This window comes from Palaemon carinicauda, chromosome 4 (assembly GCF_036898095.1).
Source record: "Palaemon carinicauda isolate YSFRI2023 chromosome 4, ASM3689809v2, whole genome shotgun sequence".
Lineage (NCBI taxonomy): Eukaryota > Metazoa > Arthropoda > Malacostraca > Decapoda > Palaemonidae > Palaemon > Palaemon carinicauda.
In genome coordinates this window covers 67,716,611-67,728,314 of record NC_090728.1, presented here as the reverse complement: position 1 = coordinate 67,728,314, position 11,704 = coordinate 67,716,611, and the positions used below count along the sequence as shown (strand labels likewise).

The following is an 11,704-nucleotide window of genomic DNA, read 5'->3' as shown; positions in this document are numbered from 1 at the left end:
ATAGACGCATTCCTGTTGGATTGGACACACATGGATGATTATGCGTTTCCACCCTTAAGATCTTATACAAAGTGTTGCAAAAGTTTGTATCTCACAAGGGGACCAGGATGACCCTAATTGTTCCTTTCTGGCCGTCGAGGGTCTGGTTCACGGAGGTACTGGATTGGATAGTGGACGTGCCGAGAAGCTTTCTGTTAAGAGCAGATCTTCTCAGACAGCCCCATTTGGCAAGAAATTACCAAAATCTCCAAGCTCTACGTCTGACTGCTTTCAGACTATTGAAAGACTCACAAGATCTAGAGGTTTTTCGTAGGAGGCAGCCAAGGCTATTGCAAGAGCAAGGAGAACCTCTACCATTAGGGTGTATCAGTCCAAATGGGAGGTATTCAGAGAATGGTGTAGGGCTAACTCGGTTTCTTCGTCCAATACCTCTCTAACACAGATTGCTGACTTCTTTTTAGATCTGAGGAATAAGCGTGACTTCTCTGTCCCGACGATTAAAGGATACAGAAGTATGCTGGCAACTGTTTTCAGACATAGGAATCTTGATCTCCAACAATAAAGATTTGCAAGACCTACTTAGGTCTTTTGAAATATCTAAGAGATGTCATCAGGTATCACCTCCCTGGAACTTGGATGTAGTACTTAGATTCTGTATGAGTGACAGGTTCGAACCTCTGCACTCGGCTACTTTCAAAGATATGACTTTGAAGGAGCTTTTCTTTGTGAGCTTGGCAACGGCTAAAAGAGTCAGTGAGCTCCATGCTTTCAGCAAGAACATTTTATTCAGAAACGGAAGAGCAATATGTTCCTTGCAGCAGGGTTTTCTGGCTAAGAATGAACTCCCTTCTCGGCCATGGCCCAAGTTTTTTGAAATTACTAATCTCTATGACATAGTGGGCGATGAGATAAAAAAAGTGCTCTGTCCTGTTAGAGCTTTAAGGATATATTTGGACAGAACAAAGAGCTTAAGAGGCAACTCGGAGGCGCTCTGGTGTGCAGTCAAGAAACCCTCGCAGCCTATGTCGAAGAATGCTCTATCCTTTTTTATAAGGCTTTTAATTAGCGAAGCTCATTCAGAGTGTGATGAGGCGGATCTTAGACTGCTCAAGGTGAAGGCTCATGAAGTAAGAGCAGTGGCTACTTCAATAGCTTTTAAACAGAATCGTTCTCGGCAAAGCATAATGGATGTGACTTTTTGGAGAAGTAAGTCTGTATTTGCATCCCATTACTTAAAACATGTTCAGACTCTTTATGAGGACCGCTACACTTTGTGTCCATTCGTTGCTGCGAATGCAGTAGTAGGTGAATGATCTACTACTACGTTCCCCTAATTCTTAGTACCCTTTTCTTTCTCTTGGAACTTTGTTGTTTTATGGTTGTATGTGGAGATTGGTCGACAGTCTTCCGCAATCTATTGATTTGGTCAGGTGGTCATGTTGTTCCTTGAGAGCGCCCGGAACAAGGGTGTTAGTTGAGTTCCTGTCATGTTATAGGTTATGGCACCATTTGACAGCTCCTAGAGATCTTCAGCCCCCTGGGTGGACCGCTGGATCTTCTAAGGATAGCAGAGAGAATGAGGCAGAGAACCATCGCAGTCTGCTTCCTTATCAGGTACGAACCTCTTATGTTAGTTATGTGTACTGTAACTATTAAGTGAATTTCCAATCAAATTGCTGTCTCTGACCCGCCACCAAGGGTGTCAATCAGCCATTCTTATATAACCGGCGGGTAAGTTTTATGTTTAAAAATGATATTTTCATAATAAAATAAATTTCTGAACATACCCGCTAGTTATATAAGAGACCAAGTGGCAAGGAAAATCTGAATAAGTGGGAGTAGTTCTACCTGTAGTCCACCAGGGCGCTAGTGTACACCTGGCATACCTGCGTTAGCCGCGAGTTTTGAATAGTTCTGCTGGAGCGTCAGGGACTTTAGCCATTCTTATATAACCAGCGGGTAAGTATGTTCAAAAATTTATTTTATTATGAAAATAAAATTTCTTTGAGTTTTGCTCCGCTTATACCCCTCTAACATAGTGTTAATAATTTTTTCCCTGAAATTTTTCTGTTCCAACTTAGCAGAGGGATTCTAAATGTTGTAGCATATGTTTAAGTCTACTAATGCTGCTTCAATGATAAAATGCCAAATTGGTTGGTACCATTTCTGACTTTTGTAAGCATATGTTGAGCATAGCTGATCAAACTTATCAACTTCCCTCATATACTTATTGTATTCCACATGAACACATGGTTTGTCTATTTCTGTCACTTTTTTTTTATGAAATTCACTTATATGTACCTACTGTTTCTTTTATTTAAAGATACTTGTCGAGAAGTAGAGGCCATATCACACATGTAAAAGAAAAGAAAAAAATAATTCTTCAACCCAGAGTTAGAGGGAAAAATTAAAAGGACAAAGTCAGCTGACTGATAAAAGCAGAGCAATATCGAATGTTTTGCTAATAGTATAGTAATACCATAATTTACAACTATATATGAAATTTATGATGCTGTGAAACAAGCATTTATTAACAAATTATGTCTTTATTAACAACTTGTATCACTAAATTATGCTGTTAAAAAATGAAGGGACAAATAGGCAACTAACAGACTGAAGGTCAGCTGACGAATGTAAACAAAGCATCATATTTAGGACACGAAACTTCTTTTCTCGTGAATGTGTTTATTTGACTATTATTCATTTAATTGTGTAAATTTATATATTGATGTCTGAAAACACCATTATGTCACATTTTGAACATCCAATACTATGAAATACGTTATTTGTGTAGTAGTCATGGCAACTGTTTAGCTCTAATGTAAACAAACTTTTACTTACAGTAAACGAACTTTGGAAAGCATGATATTACAATAACTTTATGAATATTTATTTATATTGAAAAAAACATGCATACTGTATATATAAAAATTGCAAGTTGACACAATGTAAAAATAACAAAGAAAATACCAAAATCATCGAGTGAATGGGAGAAGAATGACGAGAGCTTCAGAGAGTGGGTAGTTCATAAAATTGGCAACAGATAGCAGCATGTAGAAGCCAGATAAATAGTCAATAAAAGGCGCTAAGCTTAAAATTTCTTACACGGTGTGAAGTAAAGTCGTTCTCTGCAGTGAAAGGGTTAAGAGGCTCGGAAGGTAATTTTATAACGAATGATTAGGAAAAAGCCGAACTGTTGAATGCTTATTTCACAACTGTATTCACTAGGGAAAAATTGACGACCCTTCCCTAACCAGCCATCAGATATGAAGGCCACAACCATTAGATAGAATCACCTTTACAATGGAGGAAGTAAAAAAGAAAATAAAAGGACTCTGTAACTCTTAAGGCACCAGGTCTAGATGATATTCATCCAAGAGAGATTATAGAACTAGAAGAAGAGATAACCTCACACTTACAAAATGATCGAAAGACAGTCAACAAAAGAAAGGCATTACAAGAATGGAAACTAGGCAATATTCCTCCAATCTACAAGAAGGGACAAAAAAAAAAAAAAAAAAACCTGGCAACTACAGACCTGTCTAGATTTTATTGCATTGCAAAATTTTTGCATCGATTATAGTAGATTCAAAAGTAGAACATATAGAGAAAAACAATCTTCCGATAGACAGCCTACATGAGATCATAGTGACAAATCTTTTGGAGTTTTTCCACATCTTTAGCATTATTGTTATTAATACTAGCCAAGCTACAACCCTATTTGGAAAAGCAAAATGCTATAAGCCCAAGGACTCGAGTAGGGAAAAATGATAAAATGAGGGCAATAGACATCATATACCTAGACTTTCGAAAGGCTATTGGTAAAGTTCCTCATAAAAAATTAATGGTCAAAATTAGAAAACTAGGCATCATTGACAGGCCAGTGGAATGGATCGGAGATCGGTTAACAAATAGAAAACAGAGTTGTAGTCAATGGAGAAGCTTCAGAGTAGGCACCTGTTACAGGCACGAGTACCTCAAGGATCTGTCCTAGCCCATTGCTATTTTTTATCTACATTAACGACAGAGATTTAGGATTAACTAGTAGTATAGTCAAATTTTCCGACAATACTAAACTAGGCATAAATGCTGTGAACTCGGAAGATGTAGAAGCCCTAAGAGAGGATCTAATGAAGCTAGGAGAATGGTCCAGAAATTGGCAAATGCCTTTCAACTGTGGGAAATGTAAAGTCATTCACATGTGTTATAGTAACCCACAATCAGATTACTCACTACTGGGTAATGAAATAGAAAGTGTGGACCAGGATGAAGATCTCTGTATTATTATGAGCAAAGATTTAAAGTTCAACAAACTGTGCATAAAAGCTCAAGAGAAAACACAAAAACTAATAGGTTACATAGAGACAATTCCAGTACAGAAACAAAGACACTGCACTACATCTGTACACATCACTAGTAAGACCCCATCTAGAATACGAAGTCCAATTCTGGGCTCCAAGTATTCAGAAGGATATAGATAGAATGGAAGCAGTACAAGCTACGGCCACCAAATTAGTTCCATCACTAAGGTAATTTGGGTAAAGACGGAGGATGGAACGTTTGAACTTATTGAACTCGATAACTAAGGGGACAGTTAATAGAGGCATTCAAAATTCTTGAGGGAATGACAAATGTAGATTACAAGTATCTATTCAAGCTTAGCACAAGTCAGTCCAGAGGTAACGGATACAAACTGGAATTGAAAAGATACACCACCACTCAATGTGGCAATTTCTTTACATACAAAATAGCAAATACGGAGTAGACTTTCAGCGGATGTAGTTAACAGTAACATGGTAATCGAGTTCAAGAATAAGTTAGACAAGATCATAAGAACACTCAAAATGCTTAAACTAAATCGCTCTACCAAAGAGCAAATGGAGTTTCCACAGATAGACTAAAAAGTCTTTTAGACTTTCCAAAATCCTTGTAACTAACACACACACACACACACACACACACATCTCTCTCTCTCTCTCTCTCTCTCTCTCTCTCTCTCTCTCTCTCTCTCTCTCTCTCTCTCTCTCTCTCTCTTTTTTTTTCCAAAATATTTGAAGATTGAAGAAACTTTTGACCAACAGTTTTTTATTCCTACAGAAACAGATATCTTCTCTAGTAGCTGAGTATTTCGATCATGGCGACACCCATGAAACCTACCTATCCTTAGTAGAATTGGGTGTCTCCATGAGAGCCCACTTGGTTTTGGTGACTGCAGTTGAGTTGGCAATGGACCATAAACCTTCACATAGAGAGATGACAAGTGTCCTTCTCGCTGATCTCTATGGTCATCTGCTCTACGAGACCGACTATGCCAAAGGTAGGCTTAACTTTAATTCTTGAGCAAGACTACATTAGGTGCATGTTTTCAATTTTTTATAACATGAAAATAGTTTGGTACCAATAGCTATTGTTAACAGAGGTTATTAATTATTGTTTGTACAGTAATGTTGGATGCGATATTTAAGTAGATTAAGTAGAAAAAATTTTTATGCGGGGAATGATATTTATGGGTTCAAAGTTGGGCGGAATTCACATTTTTTATTGTAAATTAACTTTAGATGCTGAATTATAATCATTGTTATGGGAAATCTGAAGTACTGTATGTGGAATTAGTTTTACAACCTTTCACTAAGGAAAAGTCACGGCTGAAGTCTTCACACTGCAAAATGTTTTGACAAGTCAATGGGAAACAGTTGCATTTATTTAATCTCAAAGTATATACTGTAATGTAAAAGTGAATTATCCTCTACTTAAAGGGTAGCTGTAACTCATTGCTTGCTTTTATTCATGTTAAGAATAGCGCTCTCTCTCTCTCTCTCTCTCTCTCTCTCTCTCTCTCTCTCTCTCTCTCTCTCTCTCTCTCTCTCTCTCTCTGTATGGGGGGGGGGGGGGGCAATTTCTTTACATTCAAAATAGCAAATACTTGGACTAGTTCTTCAGCAGATGTAGTAAACCGTAACACAGTAAACGTGTTCAAGAATAAGTTAGACGAGATCATAAGAACTCTAAATGCTTGAATTAAATCGCTCTACCAAAGAGCAAATGGATTCTCTGTGGATGGACTAAAAAGTCTTTTTGAGACATCCAGAATCCTTGACACACACACACACAACCAAGAACAAAGAGGAAATTTGGCTGAAAACATGGATAATGAAGATAAAAGTAAAACTAAAACATTAGTAAAACAGGGAAACTAATATAGCAGCAGAGGAAGAGAAAAAAGATAGAAAATGTCTTAGAGTGGCACAGTTCAATGGTCAGTCAGGTAGAAACAAGATGGAAAACTTCAGGGCAATGATAGCTAGTGAGGAACTAGATGTTTTAGGCATTACCGAGACCTAGATTCAAGAAAACCAAAAGATTTTATCAGAGAATACAAAATCCTAGGCTCCAAGCTTTTCAAGAAGGATCACATAATGATAAAGGGTGGAGGGGTAATGCTGTGTTAAAAGTCCATTAAACCCCATAAAAATTAAGTCAGATACTGAATATAAAGTGACAGTTGCAAATATTAACACCATATGAAAAAACATGTCCATACTAGTAATATACAGACCACTACATCAAAGACAAGAATAGGAGGAAGAGCTCTATAGACAACTTGGACAAGAAGATAACAATAAGTTAGCTGTCCTAACTTGAGACTTCAATGCAGCAGCAAACTGGGACACTATGAATTTCACATCAAACACAGAGGCACATAGGCTAATGGACTTTGTCAACAGTGAATTCCTACATTAGTGGGTTTATAAACAAACTAGGGGAAAAACATATTAGATATTGTGTTAACAACAGAAGAAAATTTAGTTTGATCACCAAACTAACAAACCGTATGTTATTTATCATGGATACTTTTTCGGTAAAGTTGGAAGGTACCCAATTAGACTTTTTGGTGCGAGGTGGCAACCCTACCCTGACATTAGGTAGGAGGAAGTTCGAGGTACCAACCACTTTTATATATACTTACGGAATGGTGAACCAGTCACTTTTTCTCTTTGGCGTCTAAAGAGTGGTTGTCTGCTCTGTTTCTTCCTCAAGGTTGCCATAGACATTGACAAACATTGTTGCTCCTGCTCATTTTACGCCGACTTTCTCTTTTTCGGTGTAATTGGGCTTCATTAACGCTCTCATGCAAACATGCCCTGGTTGCGAGGCTCGCCCTTGCAGGCTTTATGTCGTCAGTGGATTTGTGAAGTGGTGTGCCTCCTAGTAGTAGTAGTAGTTTGGGTGACGCAAGAAGGCAGCAGCTAGGCGTGGTCGCTCTGACTCCGAGTCTAACATCTTCGGGGAAGCGATTCCAAGTTTTCTCTTCTTTGAGCTCTCCTACACCTCTGTAAAGCTCTTCCTCAACTGTCTTCCTCCGGGAAACGACTCCTGGGCGATTTCATGAACTTGGGGTTATTGTTCCTTTCCCTAGAGAAACAACTCCTTCTGTAGCTTAGATGCCCTTCCATGTTTCAGATGTTTAGCTGGCTTGGCCATCCTTGGGGATTTCTTCTTCCCCCTCAAAGGAAACCCTTCTGCATCTCCTCCGAGGGGCTGATAGGGATTCTTTGCCTTTTGCCAACTTGGCCTGGGCTTTTGCAAGGTTCTTCTTTCGCCCTCCGGGCTCCCTCCTACTGACGACGAGCCTTCTCGTTATCCTCTGGCATCGCCATCTCCTTATTTACAGACCTTTGTTACATCCCTTAGGAATGTTACCAGTCCACAGGCTAAACTCCTTCCTACTGCTGTTGCAGACGGTCTCCAGGTGGACAGCGCTTCATATGATCATTGATCGCAGGGACGAGACTCATAACCTCGTCTTCCTGGTCGGTTAGTATGTCGTTTGCGACAATCCAATGATGAGATCAGAATTTCTTCTGATTAACGATAGCAGGGACGAGACTCGTCAACTCGTCTTCCTGGTCGGTCACCCTTGGAATGTCGTTAGCAACAATACAATGGTGAGATCAGATTTTTTTTCTCTTCAATGATCGCAGGGAGGAGAATCATCAACTTGTCTTCTGGGATGTCATTAGCAATAATCCAATGATGAGATCAGAATTTCTTCTGATCAACAATATCAGGGACAAGACTCGTCATCTCATCTTTCCGGTTGGTTAGTGTGTCATTGGCGACAATCCAATGATTTCAGATTTTTTTCTTCAACTATCACAGGGATGAGACTAGTCATCTCATCTTCCTGGTCGGTTAGTATGTCATTTGTGACAATCTAGTGATGAGATCAGAATTTCTTCTGATCAACGATAGCAGGGACGAGACTCGTCAACTCCTCTTCCTGGTCTGTCAACCTTTGGGATGTCGTTCGCAATAATCCAATGATGAGATCAGAATTTCTTCTGATCTACGATCACAGGGATGACTCAGCAACTCGTCTTCCTGGTTGGTCACCTTCGGAATGTCGTTCGCGACAATCCTATGATGAAATAAGAGATCTAAGGTTATCATGATCTCGGCCCTCTTTTTCACGAAAGCATTCTAACTCTGGAGCTTCATGCTCATGAGATCAGATGTTATCACGGTCTCAGCGTTCTTCTTTCTGAAGACATTCAATAGGAGTTCAAGATTACGAGCTATACGCTTATGATCACGAGATGAACGATCTCAGTCATGATCTGGACGTTCTAGTTCACGTCTAGACATTCATGTTCATAAGGACGGTGTTCACGATCACTCTAGTTCACGTCTAGACATTCACGTACAAAAGGACGGCGTTCACGATTGCCTGACGCTCGTGTTCACGATCACCAGACGCTCGTGTTCACAATTGCCTGACACGAGATAGACGTTCACGTCACGTTCGTGAAAGTGGCGTTCTTGATCGCCCAATTCACGTTCATGAACTAGATGCTCACGATCACGAACGGAACGCTCACGTTCGCGAACAGGACTTTCTCTAGACGTTCACGAGTTAAACATTGACGATCACGACCAGGATATTCATGATCACGAACGGGACGCCTATGTTCGCGAGCAGGACATTCTAAGCATTCTTCCCAACAACCCTTGTGGGTCACCAGTGCTCCGATTTGGCAGATCTTGGATTTACCTGAAATGATTCGTCGGTTGCCAATCGCCGTTTTCAACGGCTAAATGATCTCCAAATTCTTATCAATGTAAGCGCAGCAGAGAAAACTCCCAAAAGCCATAGGATCTCCTGGGGTGCATGCGCTCTCTCCTAGCCAAACCTTAAGGTTATTGCCGCAAGCATAGTTTCTACCGATTGTTGGAGTTAACTGCAAGCTGTCATTGTGCCCCTGGGCACAACGAGTTCTCGTTTAACAACGATAGGTTTCGGAGAATTTATTATTTATTTTACTTCTATAGGGCTATTGTCTCAAGCCTTTAATCCCAACGAGCAGTGTTAGCTTATGTTTACGAACGATAGCAACAAACTTTGTCAACTTTCTTTAAGTTTACAAATATTATAAACCCTGCCCACAAGGGGGGGCCAGACAACTTTGTCCATGTTTGAACGTTAGCAAGCCCACTCACAGGAACGGTAGGCAAACTTATGATGGAATGATCGCTATAACAACTCTACGTTTTGTTTGTGGGCGTATACTCTCACATATTTAAAATGCTACAGATAGTCGATGATCAAAAAATTAGTTGGGAAATAATGTTGCGATTCGTTGCACATACATTATTTCTTTAATCGGGCCCTAATTCGTTTTCAAACGCTTATCAGGAGGCGCAAAGACTACGCACGCTCTACCGCAGAGGGTATGTACATTTGTGTGCAAGCGATCTTTCTGTCTACAAGGGCTATAAACCATCTTACAATTAGAACTCTATTCTAATTAGTTTTATTGGCTATATCCCTTACGAGAAACCAGGTTGTACATTACTTGTTTAAAACCAGGTTATACATTACTTGTTTAAAACTAGGTTATACATTACTCGTCTACCTTCTCGTTACCAGACATACTGCATATGCGATCTGCCGTCATAGACACTTCCCTTTCTTTCCGATCGATGGTCTTAATTTTGTTTGAATTACTTGGACTAAAAACATTTCATATTTGAATCCGTTTCCTAGAAGGGAACATTCAAAACTTGCCAGTGTTTATTTACCGATCGGAGATGAAGAAATACAAACACTTTTTGTCTTTTATAAGAAAGGAAATCTCTTACATATGTCTCCAAGCAAGTTCCGACAAGACTGTAATTCGGAATACGCCTATACGTTCGTTCCGCGCCCCGGTCTGTGTTACTGGTCTGTGGATAGACTTTTGCATATGTTGTCTGTCCAATAATAGAATAAAGATACGTCTCAATCTTATCTGTTGGGAGTAGTTTGGTGCATTCGGTAATTACCGACCGGTCTCTGGCCTGAAAGCAATCTCTAGGGAGATTCGCTGTAATAACACAAGCAGTACCTGGTTTACCAATTTTTATCACTCTTACTCGGCCAACCTCCACTAGGTTGGTAGCATTTGGTTGGAGGGAGGACAGGATACTCCTTCCCTTCATAGCAAAGTGTGCAATCAGTAGTATGTCTTTAACATTAACACAAGATGTTCTCTTACTACACAATCTCTCGACTCCTATGGACGAACCGAGGAGCATTGACTTTCACTTGAGAACCAGGGCCACTTGTTCCACTCAAGGGAAATTGCTAGTGCTCAAGGAGGGGAACAACAATCACAATCCCGGGGTATTGTTGACCACCTTACAGGGCAAGAGTACACGTTTCGCCAACCCGACCGATCACAAGACGCTCACGATCGTGAGGCATTGCTCTTCCTTACACGAAGTCTATTGCTCTTTGATTGCCAGATTGCCGATCTCCTATCGACAGCTCTCTGATCACAGATTGTCACCTCACCGTCTTCGATCGTCAGCTCTACGATCCCTGATCACTGATCTTTGATCTCTGAGCACCTCCCTTCAACTCTGAACGCCGATCGACGAGAACCTTTGCAATGAGGTCAACCTTCTCGTCCCCCCAACTCTGAAACTGATGATCTTTTTTAATACATCAAAGGAATCAATGATTCCAATAGCTCTGCTATAGCATCAGACAGAATGGTTCCCGGATATTCTGCAGCTTCCGAGGGAATTTCCTCCATGACATATACTCAAACAGCCACGCGATGACAACTTTCACAAAGCTGTAGCTTCGCTTCGACTTCACGCCTTGGAACTGTCCAACAACTCCTCTCTCACACAGAAAGGATGTCTAGACACAACACACTTTTCAGCGTCGGTCTTCCAGTCGAAAGTTGTGGAGATACTGCCTTGTCGGAACTCTCTCTACTCATATGAGTTACGAGGACTTGTCTCTAGGAAGGGCTTAGCATTATTTCGCCCTAAGGGTACAGCACGTTTCGCCAAACCTTGAGGGTCAAAAGGAGCTCATCAGGATCTCATTCCTGACTTGGACCCACTGAGTCATATCTAATCATAGAGTCTTCCTACTGAATCAGAGCATTCAACAACCTAATATATAATGATGACCCTCATAGCTCCACTTTATCACGCAGAATGTTTCCTGGACCTTCTGCATCTTCTAATAGATCGCCCGAGAGTTACCCCCACGGCCCATTCTACTCCAGCAACCACATATGAACATCTTTCACAGGACGCTTCCGTCTCTACAGCTTCATGCCTGGAGTCTATCCAGTATCTCTTCTCTGAGAAGGTTTTCACAACAGGCTGGTCACATAAAGTCAACTCCCTGTTAACATAAGGGTTA

The 11,704-nt window shown here is 40.4% G+C and overlaps 1 protein-coding gene across 1 annotated transcript in view; it reads left to right on the top strand.

Moving 5' to 3' along the window:
- Nucleotides 1-5,068: 5,068 nt before the first annotated feature.
- The window catches only part of Pdcd4 (Programmed cell death 4), a 97,116-nt gene continuing 90,480 nt past the window's right edge, over nucleotides 5,069-11,704 (top strand). The window contains exon 1 of the mRNA XM_068372341.1: nucleotides 5,069-5,317. Coding sequence (XP_068228442.1) covers nucleotides 5,185-5,317 — 133 coding nt within the window. The 5' untranslated portion in view covers nucleotides 5,069-5,184. The remainder of the gene's footprint in view (nucleotides 5,318-11,704) is intronic.